The sequence below is a fragment of the Carex rostrata genome, chromosome 29, assembly GCF_964058835.1.
Source record: "Carex rostrata chromosome 29, lpCarRost1.2, whole genome shotgun sequence".
Taxonomy (NCBI): domain Eukaryota; kingdom Viridiplantae; phylum Streptophyta; class Magnoliopsida; order Poales; family Cyperaceae; genus Carex; species Carex rostrata.
In genome coordinates, this window is record NC_135946.1 from 3,801,264 (window position 1) to 3,822,618 (window position 21,355).

Consider the following 21,355-nt stretch of genomic DNA (forward strand, 5'->3'; position numbering starts at 1 on the left):
ACTCAAACGGTGCGTTAAGAAATAAATTTTCATTATGTTATTAACACTAGCTAGTAAGTTATACATTTGTATACATGTTTAATGAGCTTTGGTGTTAAGCCAGGTACCCTTGGTTGTTAATATTTTTCTCATTTATGAAATTGTTGGATGGCATATGCATTTAGCTATAAAAGGTTGTAACTATGCTGTAATTACATGCATGTTTTGTTCAGCTCTTGTAAGTTGTAACTATAAAAAGGTTGCGATCGATGTGTAAAAGATCAGATAATTTAAATTCTCTAGTGTAGATTAAAGTGATAGTTTTTTGGATAAAGAGAATGTACTTTGCTGAAATCTTTGTTTTATATATATCCCTCAATGATGGATGTACATATAACTCTTTATATAGTTGATTTCTACAGTACTACCGTTTGTATATTTGCTATTCACTAGATTTAACAATACTACAACGGTTAATACACCGAGTAATTAATTAATATTAATCCGTTGGCAAATCAGTCCTGAAATAGATTTTTCCCTTATTATTCTTGTTTCTTTTACTAATGTTTTTCTTTTCTACGTACTTTGATAAATTCTAACGATGTGCTCCTCCAGGTTTGAATTTTCTCTGAGTTGTGTCTTCTTTTTTTTCAAAAGGATACTATAAAAACTTGCTAATTAAAGAAGGCAAATGAATCGAACAAGATTTTGTGTATGTGTGTGTGTGTGTGTGTGCGTGAGGCTGGGGTAAAGTTGCGCTTACCAAACATATATAACTAGCTACGTACGTACTATCTTGGATAAATATACTATTTAACACGTAGGAGGATTAATTAGATCTATTTTAATCACAATAAACCTCATCCAAAGACAATATTTAACATAAAATATCAACAAATTTAAGGAACAAATTAAATATGGAGTATTAATTGCCATGATCCATTTATCTCTTTTGGTCCGTCATCATCGTTTCTTCAAAAAATACAATGAACGTAAAAATTATATTCATCAGTGACCGATCGATCTATTTAATTATCCTAATTATGAGCAAAATAAAACATTCTACGTAGATTCTTATTTCGTTACAATTCTAAAACATTTTATGTAATGTATTTATCGTTGTAGAATTATCTTAATCAAGCTTAAGCTTGTTTAACTTTCTCTTAGTCATAATAATAAATCAATGGCATAACTAATTAAGTAACGACCATACATACACGTTATAATTTGTTCTTTTTAAATTGTTTTACCATAAAGGAGACGAGCACTATCCGAAAATAAAATGCATTCAATTATCATTTTTTTTTCTTTTTAAAATGTTTTACAATAAAGGAGATGAGCACAATCCGATAATAATAAATCAGCTAGAGCAGTTATTCACCAAATGACGCCTTAGTTGCAGACCATATAGGGTCATACGACCTGTACTCATCATAAAGTGTCGCTGCTAGATTTGATTATCTCTTGATCTGTATGGTTTTATACGACCCGTAACAGAGCCCTAAAACCGATTAGTGGGTCCTTTCAATCCAAAAATGTAAGTATTTAATAACATTGGCCTTTCTGTCCCCATCTCTTTGAAGTCCTGCCTATTTCTTCATGTTTGCACTTGGCCTAGCTAATAATTAATTATTCTCTTACAATGTTATTAAATGATGATATATCTTGTAATCATATCTATACATTTCATATTAACTGATTTAATTGCTCTAATCCTAGCTACCTAGGCATATCTATATATTTGTGTAGACAATATTTAATTGATTGTTGCACAAATTCAGAAATTAAGTTTGAGTCCCCTATGATCTTACTTTTTTTTTCTTTGATAAAACGTGAATTAATATAATTTAACTTCCAAATGCAGCACACAACCGTTCCATTATTATTAAAATTATTAGTTATAATCTAAAAATATTTTCCTGAAATTTATCCGAAATTCATAATAAATTAGTGTAAATTATTATTTTTAGATGAGATTAGATTACATTTGTAAAAGAACCTTTAATTCCGATGGAAGTCAATTTCTCCTCGTCCTGTTAATAAAACGAGAAATCGTTGTAATTTTGAGATGATAATATATTACTATTTATTAAGTATTGTACAAAATCATTGTTTTTAAATCATTAAATTTTTGTACCCATCTAAATATATAAATAGTAAAAAAATTCAAAGATATGTAAAATTTGATCAGCAAACACATTTTAATATATTCATCATATTGAATGGATTTGATCGATTGTTCTCATCATTTTTTTTAATCTGATGTCACCAAAAAAAAATGTAAGTATGGCTGCCAATATAATAACCAAACATTATCAGTATTAGAGGAGATGTTGATTAGAATTTTTATTTATTTATTGAAGGAGTCTGGTACATCAATCATTATTTAGATATTATATTTTAGAATTGAACCTACTTCTTTCTGAAAATAGATGAAGTTTGCTAAAGAAATGTAAAATAAATCTGCTGCGATTCCAAAGAATTGTAGGGATTCTGCCTTTTCAAATCCAACCATTAATTTTTTAGAATGCACAAATCTCAAAATTAATTGTTTTTATGCACGAATCTCAAAACATATGAACAGTTGAATTTGAAAAAGCAGGGTTCCTACGATTCTTTAGAATCGCAGCAGAGTTATTTCCAAAGAAATGATGGGAACTTGTATGCAAATGAGCTCAATAAAATAAAGGCACATTTTCCAATTTTGCTCTTCTTTGCCAAACAAACAAAGTACATGTGAACATTATTTATTGAAGTAAATTGAAAAGATGCTTTGCTTAAGGAATTTGCTTTCTGCTCCTATACGGCTATAATCCTAGTATTTCTAAAAACCATATAGAAATAACCTACTCCGTTTTTCGGATACACGAGGTAATTCAAATTTTGAGTTTGAATTAAGACTATCTGATCATAATTCGAACCAATCTGATCCGAGATATATGGTCTCAATCCAAAATAAAAATTTGAGTTACCTAAGGTGATGTGAATTATGTTATTTTGAGGGACCGATTTTGAAAACAATTTTTTAAAAATTTGGATTTGCATTTCTTGACTATTCTTTACATTAAATGACAAAATAACCTTTTGCAAAAGAAAAATTGAGAGCCAACCCCTCTACTAAATCCCTAGAAATTTCGTAATATTTTCTCTGAATTTCTTCCGATTTACTGTTGTGGATCTTCTGCAACGCATACTCTGTAATTACAAGTGTAACCTTCTAACATAAAAACAGCAGCAAGCCAGCAACGGGTTGAAAACCACAGCTTGATTTAGCACACACCACGGACATGTCCACTCCGTTCGTTAATTCCACGGTCATACGCTGGGAATGAACTCTGCTGCTTTTCCAAATCTAACCGTTCAAATTTGTTGAGATCTGTGCATAAAAAAATTACTTTATAGAAATACGTGAATATAAAATTTTGAACAGTTAGATTCGAAAAAGCAGCAGATTCATATCCCATACGCTGACCTCTCAATGCATAATACTCCTCTGACCTCTCAATGCATGCAAAAGTCTCATATTATAATGAATACTTTTTTTAACTACCCTGAAATTTTCCAATATATTGATTTGATATTTTAACGCTTAATTATATTTTATACAGTTATACTATATATATGAGAATGTGGTTCATTTTTTTTTTTCATAATATTTCTGAAAATGTTATGATTGAAACGGGTTTAATGTTAATATGTTTTGTGAACTCAATTATTATTTTTTTTATTCCTTCGTTTTAATTTCTAATAATATGACTCATCTTGTAGGTATCACTGAAGAAATATATATGTGCCACCTTTTTTTTTCTGGATTTTTTTGAATTTCAATATTAGAAATAAATTCATGCTTATTTGAAGGAAAATATATTTGTTATTTTTCACATAAAAGAATTATTTCTTTTGTCAAATAGGCTTACAAAAGATTGCAAATATATCTTATTTCATTCGTAAATTGTAGTATATATCTAGCCCTAATTTGATTTTTTTAACGGCTTCATATATTTTTCTACAATTTATTAAAATTTTACTGAATTAGTTAACTTAACTGCAAATTTTCTATTTTCTTTGTATTTTTCAAACGTTTAATTCTGCGTTGCTTTGTGAATTGTGCGTGTTCTACGGTTCTCCCAAAAAAATTCCCAATTTATTTGTTTCGGATCTTCCATAACTCAAACTCTGAAACTACTAATGTAACGGATTAAAATTATAGCAGCAAAGCAATAAGTATATATTAATTCGTTACGCGTTGAAAGCAAACATGGAAACACAAATGAACGCATGCTCTCCAGTTTTTATTAATGTTAGGCAGGACATTTCTGTTGCCAAAAACTCTATAAATTTTGTGCAGAAGGCTCTAGAGCATCTTCATCCCATAAATTATTTCAGTTTCTAATCTCACGTTTTAATTTTGAATTCAATTTCAGAAATATGAGCTAATTAATTATTTATCAATTATTTAATTTCAGAACCTCCAAAGCCACGCTGGACAAAATAATTAATCTCATTCACTATCAGAATATATTGTCATAAAAAAGCATGACAGGAAAATACTGGTTGCTTCTAATGTGTTTTCTTAATATGTTTCCTTAAAAAGCATTTGAACAAGTTGCAAGTATTGTGGTCTACACATGAATGCATAGATATCAATTTTCTGTTATTTGTACAAAAGAGTGGTTATTTTATTTTTAATCTTTCAATAAAATAACAATGAATAAAGACCCATTAGCTATTCAGTAGAGAGTAGAGACACTTAGCTGAAATATAACACAGTTACAATTAGGATAAAAGCGAATATTATAATTATTAGACAACAATTAATAATTAATAATAATAATAATATTAAAGTACCACAAGGGTTCAACTGTAAATGTACCACCATCGGTGTAATTTTTGTGGAAGTTAAATTTTGCTAATTTGTAAATACCATAATGCACAATTACTTGTTCATAATTTCTTAGGTGTACAAATGAAGTTATGAATATATATATAATAGCATCATATTTTAATCATGAATTGGGCATGCCTTAGGAATCAAATAAGCTCTGAAAACTATTAACAATATGCAGTAATAGAATAACATTGGAAAGACCAAAAAGCATATATGGTAACATTGCAGTAACCACCCCTATATATTAACTAAAAATTTCCCAATTTGATTTTCTGATAAAGGTTTTGAGGCACAAATGATGTTTAACCTATCATTTAAAATATTTTGTTATATATAAGGGATCTTGATGTGATTCGAACCATCATCAAAAGTTAATAAGTTTTATCAAACTGACAGAGCAAGCAATGAAAGTTTGGCAAAATGATAAACATATAAATTTTGCAGAAAAAAGAAAAAAATTTACGTATTTTAAATATAAAAATTAATAACCTGATATCAACATAAAGCATATATGTGCATGTCTTCAATAAAGTCTGAACATATACTAGATTTTAAAAATATATAAAACACCCCTACACATATGCTGAACAAATTATCAACGTTTCAGATACTCTATAAACATGACCTAAATATATGGTTAAAACTTTGCTCATCCCCTAAAAATTTATAACGAGTACAAGATCATCAAAATTCATGTATTTCTACATTTATTCAACGATTGTAAGATATTGAGCTTATAATAACCCTTTCTTCAACGAAGACATCACATCAACTTAGCAAGTTCAACAAATACTAGATTTTAAAAATATATAAAACACCTCCCTTACACATAACTAAACAAAAATCACTGCAGACGTGATAATTAGTGGAACAAGTAATCAATAGCATAAGCTAGCAAGTGCATGCAGGGCTATTAATATTTACTAGATATTCAGAAGGCAATCCATGGAACTGTACATTTAAAAAAAAATTAAATTTATCTATTGATGTTTCAAATGTTAATGTAATAATCATTGAGTGAGTCTATGGTACTATGCATATCACGGGTTGTTACCGTGCTACGGCTTTATATTCAAGTTTTCAAATCTTAACGGTCGATCCGAACCGTTCATCTTGTTCTCCATATTAATATGTGTTTGTAGACAAAATTTTACATTTTTTGAAATTTTTTTACTATTTTTTTAGATATTTAGAAAATCACTTGATCTGAAAATTCTGGACCATCCAAAAACAGTAATTTTCAATAAATCTAAAAAAATAGTAAAAAAATTTCAAAAAATGTAAAATTTGGTCTCCAAACACATATTAATATGGAGAACAAGATGAACGGTTCGGATCGACCGTTAGGATTTGAAAACTCGAATATAAAACCGTAGCACGGTAACAAATCGTAATATGCATAGTACCATAGACTCACTCATAATCATTTTATCACTCAACGGTCTAACATAATTTGGTAAAATTCAATTTCAAGTTAATTTTAGTTCAGTAATAAATAATTCATCTGGTATAACACTAGCAATTTATTGAACATAAATTCATTTCATTTCAATTTATTGAACATAAATTCAGTAGGCTTTCATTTGCAAGGCTTCCATCATCAACGCAATTTATAGAGAAGGCTGTGTAGCAATCAGGTACTCTGTAGAGAAAATCTTAGGAGAAAAAAGATAAAGAGAGAGAGAGAGACATAGAAATAGAGGGAGAGCAAAAAAACCTTCCCTATGCGATCTCCCTCAAACACAACTTTTTTCTATCTCTACCTCAGAGTTTCATTTGGGCCTGAAAGTGCAATAACCTACTTTTAAATGGGCCGGTTGGTAAGAGGATGCAATTAATGGGCTTTAGATAGAAATTGGCCCAGCAACAAAACCCACGATATCAAACAATCATCATGCCTCTGGTAAACTTTGAAACAAAAAAATATATTGAACTGTACCAACAAAACATTTCTTCAATAACAACAACAAAATATTAATTATCCATTTAAGATGAATTAATTATCTATTTTAACTTGATGCTAAACTAAATTAAAAGAATCAATCTTCAGACCTTAATTAAAGTGTCGTATTCAGAATGTTTTTCTATTGCTATCTAGTTTATTATATGTTATATTTTAAATGCATACAGGGTTTTTTAAAGCAAAAAATAAATAAATTATATTTTAAAAGTTCACTTAGAGAAAAATGTCTCACCTTCAAATTAAGTCCCGCCGAATATTCATATATTAACAAAAGGAAAATTTGAATGCCCAGTAAATATCAATCTCACGACGACACGAGGTACAACCGATTTTTTTATTAATATCCTCAATAAAATAAATCCAGAATTATCTTTAATTTTTTTTTTTTTTAAAAGTGCTCTAATCACCAGGCAGGGGTTCAATTTTGAATATTGCTAGTTTGGTAAACTGTTACACTTAATTAGTTTGAACAGAAATAAGTGAATTTTTTATTAATATCCAAAAAAAATAAAAAAAAATTCAAATTCTACTCGCTTTTCAACGGAATTTCGAAAAATGTCCAAACCGGTGAGAATCTCACCGGTTCTATAATTTCTTTCCGGTGAGATTCTCACCGGTTCTATATATAATCTCTTTCCGGTGATATTCTCACCATTTTTTTTTTTTTACAAAACATAAGTTTTTTAATTTTTTTTAATTTTTTTACAAACCGGTGATATATCAATTTTGTATCATTACTCTTAACTTTAAGTAGAGAACCCTTAAACTTTGTAACATAAATTAATTTCCAAATCAGTCAAGGGAACTTCTCATTATTTTATTCATGTCTTAGTCAAATGCTTACACAGGCGATTACACACATATGAAAGCTATAGTGTAGTTCTTAGAACAGTAATAATTCCAATCAAAAGTCAGAAATTTCTATGTTGTTTCTATAGATAGATTAGGATAATTAGACATGAGATAAACTCAATTTACTGTTTTACATTTCTTTTGTGTTTTGTTACTCTTGTTGTTTAGCATTAACAGCTGGTTGACTTTTGTCCATAATAGATTGTTCCAGATCAAAGTGCATGCATATCATACATTATTTATGTCATGTATTGAGTTGATATATCAAAAATAAAGTTGTGTGCTAATCCACTCTAATAAACACCCCCTACAAGTTAAAATTAAGATTATCTGGTATATATGATATTTCCAGATAAACACATCATCATAATCCATCTATATAAACTCATCACGCAAGCAATCACACACACACACACACACACATATATAATATAATACTGCTTAAGTTGCTTACATGCAACTCACATATAAACATAGTGCACATATTTGCGTAGCCTTCCATTTAATTATCACGTTGTTGTTCAACCAACTATTCTTTTTCGCAGCAGGTCCTACACTGCCATTTAGAAAACTCGCGGGCGTCACGGTCGAAGAGTGAAAGATTTGGATCAGCACACCATGGGTGGAATGCACAATCACACGCTGTGCAATCAATCATCCATAACGGATGTCCTTCTTCAAAACATAATCCACAAAATCGTGATTATGGCCACATGACAACACCAAAAAATTTGTATTTGTTTAAAAATTGTTCATCATGACTAAATCAACATCTCTGGAACACTTACAAGACAAGAAACCATAAGGACCCGGCTGTTACCACCTAATAAGTCCTAAAGAATACGTGCGAGTATGTACTTAGTATGGTATCTATTGTACTGACCCCTTGTAACACAACAGGGAATAACACTTAGTGTGGTACCTATTGTACTGACATGCAATTCGATTCATTCTTACTAAAAATATGACATACCGTCCTCTACTCATTCCTCTTCATTGGCACTTCTCCTTTTCCTTTTCGTCTTTTCCCTAATCTTTTCCATAATAGGGTCAGGAGGATATACTATTACCAATTCTGGCCGGCAACCCTTTTCCAGATGTTTGCGCTCATGGGATGTTAAGGGGAGTTTGCCCTTTCTGATCTGACCCTTAATAATTTTGTCAAAAATTTCTTTTTCTGCTTTCTCTTTTGTTAAGGACATGTGACAAAGGTTCCAGTTGTGGTACCTAGGCCAGCTGCCATTAGCAATGCGGTACTTGTTGACTTGGCACCGCTCCAAAAAAGAAATCTAGCAGAAATTATGGTGAAAATTAGCAAAAATTATGGTGAAAATTATTAGTATGTAGCTAACAATATTGGTATGTTCCTGGGTATCAGTTCATTATCTTCAAGTTTTTATTCGTGTTCATTCTTGGAATTTAGACCCTAGTCAATTTAGACCCTAGATATATGTAACTACACGTTTATCGAATTATAATGGCAAAATAATAAAATAAAAATCTTACGAGAACAGCTAAAGTGCATCCACCAATGTTTTGTGTGGAGTCCTGATGCACGGAAACCAACAGTACCATCATTTCTTGATGGACGAGTTCGGCCCAATTAAAATTCCAAAGGTCTTTCAAGTCCTTTATTTCCGTCAAGTATGGTATCAAGCTTGTTGTTACCAGCTCATTTGACCGTGGGAACAGCACCGTCGAAAAAATATACAAAACCATCAGAGCAACAAAGTCATCACTCTTTTTGCATCCTTCTGCACAAGCCAATCTCTTCAATATTTCTTGCAAGGATTTGCTCGTAACCTCGTTTTTTGTCCTAAAGTAGTCCTTATGGAACCGAGTATAACAGTCTGATAGCCTCACTCTCTTGTCATTGGAGTGCAAATCAATCACAGAACCTTCCGTTTGTAGACCTATAATAAAAGAATGTTAGATAGATGGATTATTTATGTTTGTTTTATATTTCTTTTTCTTACAAAACCTTGATTAGGAACAAGAAAAAACATGAACTTACCTAGAGCAACCCCGACATCCTGCACCGTGAATGGAACGGCCTCACCACAGATCATAAAAACCTGATTATCAGAGTCAAAAGCATCCAAAAGCTTTGTGAGCAAGCAAGCTGAAATGTTTGCTGGAGGCATGCAAAGGAGATGCGCAAAAGGCGTTTTATTAAGTTTGGTCCTTTGATCCTCTTTCATTATCGGTGCAATGTCCCTTTCGAAAAATTTAACCAACGTCTTCGGATCACAAGTCGATGTCCGCTCAATTGCCATTAATTGAAGCTTGATGAAACCTAGAAAATAAATTTTTGTTAGAACATCTCAATGGCTATAAAATATAGTCTTGCCTTTCGAATAATATAAAAATCCAGAAGGAAGAATTCCGATTGGAGGGTACTCTAATTACACTGATAAATGAACAGGAAAGATAAATAAACAAAATCTAATTAGTGTAGGGGTGTAAACAGTCGGATACGGATCGGATAGTGGTCTTACCGTATCCGTATCCGTTATAATTTTTCGAATACGGATAAGGATACGGTCAAGAGAATATTTCGCATTTTTTTTGGCTGAAATTGAGAAGGTAATTGGAAAGGTTATTAGATTGTGTTCAGCAATTGCAAGCTCAACAATATTTATATTTATGATATAATTTTAAAGTCATTAATTATTTTTATATAGTTAAATCATTTTGAAATGTAAGAATTGACAATTTATTATTTTCTTCACTGTGAATAACAAATGTACAGATTAATTATCCAGGAATTTTTCATAATACATTTATACACTTAATTTTTTCAGTGATTGACTAAAACATACAAACCTAAAACTTTGAGACAGGAGGCAGAAATCGCAGTTGAGAAAAGAAACAAGTCAAGGAAACGAAACAGCTCCAATCGCGACTGTGAAATTAGAAAATAGGGTTAATTTTCTATTTACCCTTCAAAACTTGTTTGGTTTCCTATTTACCCCTCAACACTTGAATATATCTAATTTACCTCTAAACTCTTCAAACTCTTTCCTTTTTACCCATTACATAATAACTTTAATATTAACCATGGTTAAATCTTTGGTTAAAATAATAAAAGACAAAAATATCCTTCAAGAAGTTGATCGGTCTTTTCCCGCATTTCTAATTTTTCTTTCCTTCTTATTTTTTCTCCCGCTGCTTCGTTCTCTCTTGCTTCATAAGCCTGTCTTTTCCCGCGTTTCTATTTTTTTTTCCTTCTTATTTTTTTCTCCCGCTACTTTGTTCTCTCTTGCTTCATACGCCTCCGTTCTCTCTTTTCTTCATACGCTTGCACATCGGTAAGATTTTTTGTTACTTTTGTTTTCATTCCCACTAAAATTGGGTCTCTTTTACGCTGATAGCATTTGAATCATCTTTTGTCTCATTTTTGTTACTTGGGTTGCAATGATCGGTATTGTCTCTATCATCAATTTTGTCTCTATCATCAATTTCAGATTTTGCAATGAACTATCTAGTATTTGATACCAATTTTGATTACAGTTTGGTTTTGCTTTAAATTTGACCAATTTTGTTTCGTTGGTTAGTGTTATCTAGGTCTACGGACAAATACTAATTTGACCAATTTTGTAACTTTTTTAATTAATTTTGTACTGAATTGTCAGAAATTGATGATGGAAAAAAGATATCTACCCACAATTATAAGCATAAATCATGAAAGTGCATTTTCATGCATTCTATTTCTTGATTAATCAGTATCTTCGATAAATTAGATTCTCTTCAAAGTTCTGTTGTCATTCATTCATACACTATTATTATTTTTAAGAGAGAAGAGCCAGTGATAACTTTAATTTTAAACAAAGTAGGGATTATTTAACAAATGATGAAAACAACTGGAGCATTTCTACCATTTTTTTAATCTAGCCTAGTTAATTTTAACTTCATATTTTTTTCTATATTACAACATGCAGTACGTGTATATGAGATTTTTATCATGGAAATAGATGACATTGATCCTTTCGCCTCGTATGTGATTAATCCTCCACCTGAAATTATCTCTCACACGACGAATGGCAGGTAAAAGGTGTTCCATGTGTACATGCGGCCGCATTCATTGCTTCAATTCGAAATGCCAAGTGGGAAGATTATGTTGACCCTTACTTTACTGTTGCTTATTTTAAAGCGACATACGCCATCCCAATTACTACAATACCTAGTCAAGATGAGTGGATTGAATGTGATTTAGGTTATAAAATGCTCCCACCTATCATTAAAAGGCCACCTGGTAGACCAAGAAAGAGTAGGATAAAGTCATATGATGAAAAGAATAAGAAATCAAATAAATGTTCACGATGCGGAATGCTAGGTCATCATAAGAATACTTGTAAAAATGCCATTTCACAAAACCATAATGAAGGGCAAACAGCTCAAGGGTCAACTAGAACAAGGTACTTTTTTTTTCTAATTTGATGTTTCTCGATGAACTAAGATATTTTGAGTATTTTAATAAATATAAGTGTATTAATCTTTTCATAATTATATTCTAGGGGCAAGAAAAAAATGAAGTATGGAGTGAAAAAGATGGCATGCACAACAAGTTTATTCAAGCTTCTACAAGAAGAATTGTGATAGCTTTTCATTTATTTTCTTATAGTAATTCCTATTAGCTTATTCAAGATTTTTAATACAAATTGGTATACTGCTCCTAAATTGTTTTGTTGTTGAGATCAATATGATCTGCTAAAGTGTTTTGTTGTTTTTGAAGGGAAACAAATGCCCTCTAAGATACTGGCAGTCAGATGTGTTCAGGAAATGAGAATGTGGTTAAATTTCTGCTAAATTTGGTGGTTTTTACTGGTTTTCAATTTCTCATTTTGCCGAGGGGTAAACTGTAAATTATGCTTTTATGTTTCTTCTTTTACACTGAGTGTTATGGGTGTTTTTTATCTCAATCATTATATAAAGGTGGGTATGTAGACTGCCACATACCAGGACTGGTACAAGGTATAGCAGGTTAGCAAGGTACCTAAACTGGTACAATGCATACTGGGAATGGGACGGTGCATAGATGTTTTTTCATAGGCACTGGTGGATAAAGTGTGAAATGTTTGAAATTCATTTATGTTCAATGCAACCACCAAGGAAGCTGCTGCCGGAATTTTAAAAAAAAAATTATACAGGTCAAACTTGACTTAATCTGATAATTTTAAAATTTATTTTTATAACGTCATTTTTCATGAGTTAAATCAAAAGTAGCTAAATCACAACCCAGTACAGGTGTTCAAAGATACATGATTGAAATATCTAATGAATCCCACTTGTAGATAAGCATATAGTTCATATATGAATTAAACCTCGTCAAATTATTTTCGTGTTTCGAATCTATTAGAAACGAAGGGTGAAATAGGAGACATATAGTGTGTATTTCAATTAAATTATCGCATTTCAGTTTTTATTTTTCTCTTTCTTTGTCCGTATAAAAAAGTTTAAGAAAAAAAAATAAGGGTAAAATGGGAAAATAGAAATTCTGACAATACTTAACTACATATAATTAACTCTAGGGGTAAATAAGAAATATAAACAAGAGTTGAGATACATATTAGATATAATAAAGAGTGTAGGGGTAAATAGGAAACCAAACAAGTTTTGAAGGGTACATAGAAAATTATCCCTAGAAAATAAAATCAAAACAAAGAATCAAGCGGAACAATATCTCTATTTATGATATAATTTTGAAGTCATCAATTATCTTTATCTAGTTAAATCATTTTGAAATGTAAAAATTGATAATTTATTATTTTCTTCACTGCGAATCAAAATATACAGATCATTTATCCAGCAATTTTTCACAATACATTTATACACTTAATTTTTACAGTGATTGACTAAAATATACATACCTGAAACTTTGAAACTTTGAGACAGGAGGCAGTAATACCAGTTCAGAAAAGAGACCGACGGAGGCTAAACCCGATGGAGACTAATCGCGCCAAAGAAGTTTTTTTCACGATGGAGAGCAGAGACCGACGGAGGCTAAACCCGATGGAGGGCAAATGGAATTTGTCGGACGGACGAAGTCTTCTGTCGCGGTCGAGAGCAGGTATTGTCGGAGCAAGCCGGTGGTGACGGAGAAAGAGACCGATGGAGGGCAAATGAAATTTGTGAGACGGACGGAGTCTTCTGTCGCGATGAAGAGCAGAAATCGTAGGAGAAAGCTGACACTTTTGGTGGTGACAGAGAAGGGGAGAGAGATTTGGAGATTTTTTGAGAAGCCGCGCATGGAGGATATCAAAAGAAGGATCTGGAAGGCGAGAGAGGGAAGACTGTGTTAATTAGAATTGACTTAATCATAAGATAGGTATAGTTTCCATTTGGAAGATTGTGTTCTCCAAATCAATTCAAATTTCACTTTTGACCAGAAACAAGACTTTAGTGCATTTAATGATTAATTATATTGCAGTATGTACCTAGAGTATTAACAATACCTTAACGGGTATACCCTACTCTACCCGCCCGTGCCCGCCGCCCGGGGTACCCGTGCCCTCCGCCCGAGGTACCCGTGCCCGAGCCCGGGTATGGGTCGGGTACTCGGGTACGCGGGTAAGGGCAAAAACCGGACCGGATCCGGTTTTTTTGATCAATACCCGACCATACCCTACCCGACTATATCCGTACCCGACTACCCGAGTACCCGTACCCGTATACCCGACCACTGTTCATGTCATTTCAAAATTCAAAATTTGTATTTTTTTCCCCCAAAAAAAATAAGAAAAAACCAGAAAAAAAACAGCAAAAAAAACAAAATATACCCGTACCCGCCCTACCCATCAAGGGTACACGGGTACGGGTATAGGACGAGTAGGGTATGGTTTTTGAAAATTATACCCGTATACCCTTGTACCCGAGTATACCTGTACCCGAGATGTACCCGTACCCGAGTCGGGTATACCCGGGGTACCCGTACCCGCCCGAGTATAAATACACTATATGTACCCTCAAAAAAAGATTATATTGCAGTATGCTCTGCCAAAATATTATAAGTTAAAGAAAATTTAATAAAATAATCACAAAAGCTCTAGATGAGAAACCGACTAAAATATTATAAGCTCTAGATGAGAAACCGACTAAAATATTATAAGCTCTAGATTTTTCAAAACTGACTAAACCGAATCGACCGAATTATATTGTTCAAGTATGATTTATATTATGTTTGATTCAATCATTGCTTTCTTTCTTGTAGTTGGCCGTTGGGCAATTAAAACAAAAACAATCAGTTCTAGAATTTTTTTTTTAATTGAGGGTAAAAAAAAAATGGGATCTTACAGCATGCCTTCAGTCTATATATTGATGTTTGAACTATTCATATAATCATTTTATCACTCAACGGTATAACCGAATTTTGCTAAAATCAATTTTGAGCTTGACGTTAATTAGTATATATAAAACATTCGTTTGGATTGAATAACAGTACAAAAATAAAAGCATACAGGCATTGAACCGAATTTTTTATTAATATCCAAATTTAATATTAAATTTCAAAAAATAACCGGATCAGTAACGTTTTTCGAAATCTACCCCTTTCCGGAAACGGTGGCTACTTCCGGAAAAAAAATCCGGAAATAAGATTTTTTATTTTTTTTTTTTCCGGAAAAATTTTATCCGGAAATAGGATTTTTTTTTTTTTTAGGAAATTTTTTTTTCCGAAAATTTTTTTTATAGGAATTTTTTTTTTCAGTTTTTATTTATAATTTATTTATTTTTTGTATTTAAGTATTACAAATATTTAATATAGTTTTTTAAAAAATAGATGGAATACTATATAATTTGATTTATTCGAAGGACTGCTACAAATAATCCGGATCAACATTTTTCATGCCGGATTTTTTACGGCCGTAAAAAAAGATAATATAATATAATATATGCATATGTATATGTATATATAATATAATATATTTATATGTATATATAATATAATATATTTATATGTATATATAATATAATATATGTATATATAATATTTTTTATACCTCATCATACCTCATATTTTATATCTTCATTTTCATATATATACATATATTATATTATATATACATATACATATATTATATTATATATACATATACATATGCATATATTATATTATATTATTTTTTTTTTACGGCCGTAAAAAATCCGGCATGAAAAATGTTGATCCGGATTATTTGTAGCAGTCCTTCGAATAAATCAAATTATATAGTATTTCATCTATTTTTTTAAAAACTATATTAAATATTTGTAATACTTAAATACAAAAAATAAATAAATTATAAATAAAAACTGAAAAAAAAAAATTTCTATAAAAAAAATTTCAAAAAAAAAAATTTCCTAAAAAAAAAAAATCCTATTTCCGGATAAAATTTTTCCGGAAAAAAAAAAAATTCCTATTTCCGGATAAAATTTTTCCGGATTTAGCCTATTTCCGGAAGTAGCTACCGTTTCCGGAAAAAAAATTTCCGGAAAGAGTAGATTTCGAAAAACGTTACTGATCAGGTTATTTTTTGAAATTTAATATTAAATTTGGATATTAATAAAATATTCGGGGCATTGAATCCAGAACTTTTCTCCATTGTTAATTGTAGTTATCCATTAATGTTGTGATTTTAAAATTATTGTCCAGTTAGAATAATAAGATAAATATTTTTGCTAATTTGTTTTCGAAGTAGTACAATTCATCAATTCATCCGTCAACTTAAAAAAATAATAGAAATTTTATTTGGAATCGTAAATAACAAAAAAAAAAAAAAAAAAAACGTTACCATAAACTGAGATCTTGTGAAGTGTAATTAAATTATAACAAATAAGATTATTAATGAAATTATACTTGAGATGAATAAAATATGATCCAAATAATTAACACTGCGGAGTTTTTTTAATTAGATTAATCTCCCAACTAACAAAATTTTGAGGTTAATTAATTAATTTTGTGGCAGACTAATAATTTTTTATGCTTGTTAAGTTTTTATTTTTGATAAAAAGGCATGCGCGCAGTACGTCCGTTTCAAATTATGTTTTCAGTGATTTATTAATGTTTAAAATGGTCGGAAATTTCGCAGAAATTAATTAGTTTCGTAATATTTGTTGGCGCGTAGCTAATTCACGTGCCAGTCCCTGTCATATAGACTTTTGACGGGTCCGGATTAGGGGTGTAAACGGATCGGATATTATCCGATTTAGTCCGGATTCGAATCCGAAAAATTACCTAAATTATCTAATCCGAATTCATATCTGAAAAACTATAATAGATAAGGATACGGTAAGACATTTAATTATCCGTATCCGATTGTTTATATTTTTAAATCACAACAGTGTACTGTATGTTTTTAAATTGATTTATTAAATTGCATAGTATACCCAATAATTTATTAAATTGTATATAGATATATATTTTGATAAACAATGTAACACTATAATATAATTAGTGACTGATATTTTAATAATATAATAGATATTTTGTAACCAACAAGCTAATTATGAAAAATATCCGCATTCATCCGATATCTCATCCATATCCGTAATATTTAATATTCGATCCGTATCTGTATTCGTATCCAAAAAATTATAACAGATATAGGTAAGGTAAGACCACTATCCGATCCGGATCCTCTCTCTCTCTCCCTCTTGTGACTTGTTCTTTCCCTGAAATATAGGTCTCTTCACCTCCAAATCTCTACATATATATACATTGAAATACAGTGAAGTATCCTAACTTTTTAACTACCGCACTTATTCTTCACATTAAAACAGAAGAAAGTTTACAACAAGAATGAGACCTTTTCGGGAGGATAAAAAAATGACTTTTTGCGATGATCTACTCTCATTGTTCAGTTTTTTCTTTTTGCGACGGACGACCATCGTAAAAGCGTTTTTTCTCTCGCAAAAAGTGTCTACTAATTATTTTCAATTTTTTTCATTGTTTCAACTACCGCATTCACTCTTCTACAGTCAAATCAAGACATCCAACGCTTTGCTTTGCTTTATGTTTTCTTCTGTTAAATATCCACTAATTACCTTCCTGCAATGAGTTACTGCAATAGGAATATGAGAGCCCCTCCATCAGTGAGACTGTGACTAATAAGTAATATGAAACAGTCAGAAAAGTTGAAAACAGATCCAGAAATGTCCTTGAATGTAGAAACAGGAACAACAACTTAATAAACGACCATCTTTGAATGTATAAACAAACAGGAACGGTTATTTATTAACGACCATCCTTGTTCTTAGCAAGATGAATGGTTGTTTAAATGTCCGTTCTTGATTGTGTAAACAAAAACGGCTGTTCAACCGATCCTGATTAGAGGTACTATCAGTAACCCCTGGGTCAAGAACAGACATAAGTCCATTCCTATTAAGAGTTTTCAACCATTCCTGATTGCTGGTTCTCCACTAGTGACTCCTTTTCTCTGTGTGCATTGGATGAATATATTAATCGTCACTTCTAAGAATTACTAAATGTGATAATGTATATAATAGTTGGTGAAAATTATTTCATGACGCTTAAATCAATTAAGGAATTTATGATGTGAGTAGAGGGATAAAATGTTATAGAGTAGTAATATAAATGAGGGTAAAATCTTATTAGTTTTCAAGCGGCCTAAAAAATTATGAGTATAAAACTTATTTTAAATCCGCCTAAAAAAGATGTAACAACTCTAATTTATAAGTTGAAGACTTATTTAAATCGGCCTAAAAATTATTATTACGGTCGAAAACATTTTTGACAAGTATTTTGAATATTTTTCTTTTTTTACATTAATTTTTAATTTTCTAGTTTTCAACTAAATACAAGGAAAAATATGAACATGTATAAAAGAAATTTGTCGCATAAAGTTAAAACTAACAAATATATAAGAAACAGAAAATTAATTCAAACCCAATATTACGAGTTCAGACGTAAAACTATCTACGATAAACCAAAATCATTAATGTGAATATGGAAATGATGGAAAAGATGATTGTTATGGAGAAAATTAAAAAAAAAAATTGTTTCGCTTTATTCTCAAGTCATTACAAAAATTACATTATTATTTATCCATTACAAAATTTACAAAACTCACATTAATGTATGATAATTCCTTTTTTCATCCAAACTAGTGATCATGATAAATGATGACAAAAATTACAAGATGTGACGCTTGAAAATATTAATAGAACCCATCAACTTGGTCCATATACACTCCAAAATATTTAAAATAAAGAAAACATACCGCTTACAACATAAAGAAATGTGAAAGGTGTTACACAGCTGTCTGAAACAATTTTCTTAGTCATAATCATGTAAAATAAAAAATAAAAAAGTTAAACAAATGATATATATATATATAACTAGGTAGCCCAGACTAAATCTTAAAGAACGGTAATTAGCTGGGTCCAGGTTACAATTAAGTTTCTAGTAAATTAAATGAGATCTATCTATTATTTTTTTGGTCTTGAAGTTTGGCAGGTATCCTGCACCAATTTGGTTAAATAGTTGCACCAGACTAAATATATGACTAATATATATTTCTACATGTACATACATTGGAAGAGTATGGCTAATATAACATCAGTGTCATTTCAGTTTATATAACACCAACTCTAAAACCTATCAAATCGAGTTCAAATGGTGAATCCAAACCGTTCAAACCGATAGACTTCATTAGTTGTGCGTTTACATGTAAAATTTATAAGTTTTTGAGTTTATTTGGTATCAAGTCAAGCGGTCAAATGTGTGAGTTTTTAAGTTAATTTAATACATTCATTTTTCAATTTTTTTGCCGCTTGATTTGATACTAAAATAACTCAAAAATATAAAAAGTTTGCATGTAAACGCATCACTCATAAAGTTAATTGGTTTGAACGGTTTGAATTCGTCATTTGAACTCAATTTGATAGGTTTTGAAATTGGTGTTATATAGACTTAAATAACACTAATGTTATATTAGTCATACTCACATTGGAAACACTAGAATGATGCAAGCAATAATTCTTTAAAATCAAATCAATCGTATGGCACACGTCTCTCGACAAGAAAACATTTTTTATCGATCTGTTCTATAATATCATATAACTTTATTGTTGTGAGTTACTATACGAGGTGAGCTCCGTAATTAAGTGTAGCCTGTCTATATATAGCCTGTAGGACCCATCTGTCTGTAACAAGTAATAGGACTATATGAGTTGAGTAAAAAAAAATTAAAGGGTGCAATAGAAAAACCTTGTTTTTGTACGGTTTGAGAGATTTTAATTTAATAATTTTTCATTGCACAGTCTCCAGTTTCATTCATTGATCGACTTGGGTATATTCAAGAGTCATATCTTAAAAGTTGCACAAAAATGTTGCCCAAAAAAATGAGGTCTATTCTACAGTCATTTAAGCGTGATATCAAGTATTTTGAAATAATGAAATTTAAAAAAACAAAATGAGGTTTATCATTTTATTTTCAGTTGTAACCAACGAAAAAAAAAAGTTTGAAAATCAATTATTAATAAAACCATCATGCTAGAAAATATTCACAATTTTTTTTATTTTTTGAACGATCAATAATTGTATTGAAATTATAATCATCATGCTTGGGATAATTGTATTCAAATTATAATTTAAAATTTAAAAGGAAATTATTTATCAGCTATCTACTAATGATAGATGTTGTTCCTATATATCCTATATTCCTATGTGTATGTTTTTTATTTATTATTCTTTTGTCCATGACTAAATATGTTTTTCAATGACATTGTTCAAATTTTTTTTTCTAACTAATTTGGATATTTTTTCAACTCTTTTGCTGGATTTTTTGGACATTAATATCTATGTTCGGAATTTTACACTGCACCAACAAAAAAAACATAATTGATCAGTTAAAAACTTATAAATTGACCTAAAAGTAAAGTAGATAAGAAAGAACACACGCTATGCATTCACCTAAAAATAAATACATAAGAAGAAACACATTACACATGGCTTTAAATAGTACCGATTCTCTTCAACTGCAAATCTATATAATTAGATAAATAGTTAGTTGTGTGTATATATATATGGAAACACGATAATGTTTTAATAGCTCCTATTTTCAAACAGTTTTTGCACTTTGTTAATTTGTTTTTTTTTTTCTTTTTTGAAATTTATTCCTACGTCAAAACACTGTATTCAAAATGCAAGAGGGGATGCTTTTTATTTCTTTTCTAAACCGTGTTGAATTTTTGTGCAATTTTAGCACCTCCATTATAAAAGTGGCCACAATGACTTCTATTTCTAATTCATATACAGTAAAGTTTCTCCGTTTAAAATCTTACAATTGTCCATTAAATTTAAAATTTATAAATGAAGTTTTAAAGAAATTTAAGAGGGTATTTGAGCGTCTTGGGAGAATAGAGAACAACTAATGCAAGACTGATTTTCAAATATTGAACTGTGAAAATGTCAGTTTTGGCGCATCTTTCCATAACCCTTCCTTTGTCAAATATTTAAACTTTATTACACATAATTTTTTTTATTTCATTTATCTCATTTCATAAAATAAAAAGAAAATCAATACAAATTAAAAGCTAAATCTTATTTCACGCGGTTTTCTTTTATGTTTAAGCAATGTACAGTTTGGTTGTGAATGAGACTCTTTAATTTATGGCTATTCAATTATATATAAAAAGCATTCTACCACTAAAGATATATATTCACCACCGGTTATTAC

General features: G+C 30.4%; 1 protein-coding gene and 1 long non-coding RNA gene across 3 annotated transcripts; one reads left to right on the forward strand and one right to left on the reverse strand.

Moving 5' to 3' along the window:
* Window positions 1-8,404: 8,404 nt before the first annotated feature.
* Window positions 8,405-13,903, reverse strand: LOC144546406 (uncharacterized). 2 transcript variants are annotated; one of them, XM_078294941.1, is made up of 5 exons: window positions 13,553-13,903; window positions 10,509-10,587; window positions 9,697-9,978; window positions 9,189-9,595; window positions 8,405-8,971 (listed from the first exon to the last, which is right to left on the reverse strand). In XM_078294941.1, the coding sequence occupies exons 3-5, from the start codon at window positions 9,956-9,958 to the stop codon at window positions 8,666-8,668; spliced, it is 975 nt and encodes a 324-aa protein (XP_078151067.1). In that variant the 5' UTR covers window positions 9,959-9,978; window positions 10,509-10,587; window positions 13,553-13,903; the 3' UTR covers window positions 8,405-8,665. The 2 variants fall into 2 exon arrangements, with proteins under 2 accessions (XP_078151067.1, XP_078151068.1); XM_078294942.1 differs by lacking the exon at window positions 10,509-10,587.
* On the forward strand, window positions 11,781-12,492 carry LOC144546444 (uncharacterized). Its single transcript, XR_013508785.1, has 2 exons — window positions 11,781-12,100; window positions 12,200-12,492. It is a non-coding gene; the product is annotated as an uncharacterized LOC144546444 (long non-coding RNA).
* Window positions 13,904-21,355: the final 7,452 nt, after the last annotated feature.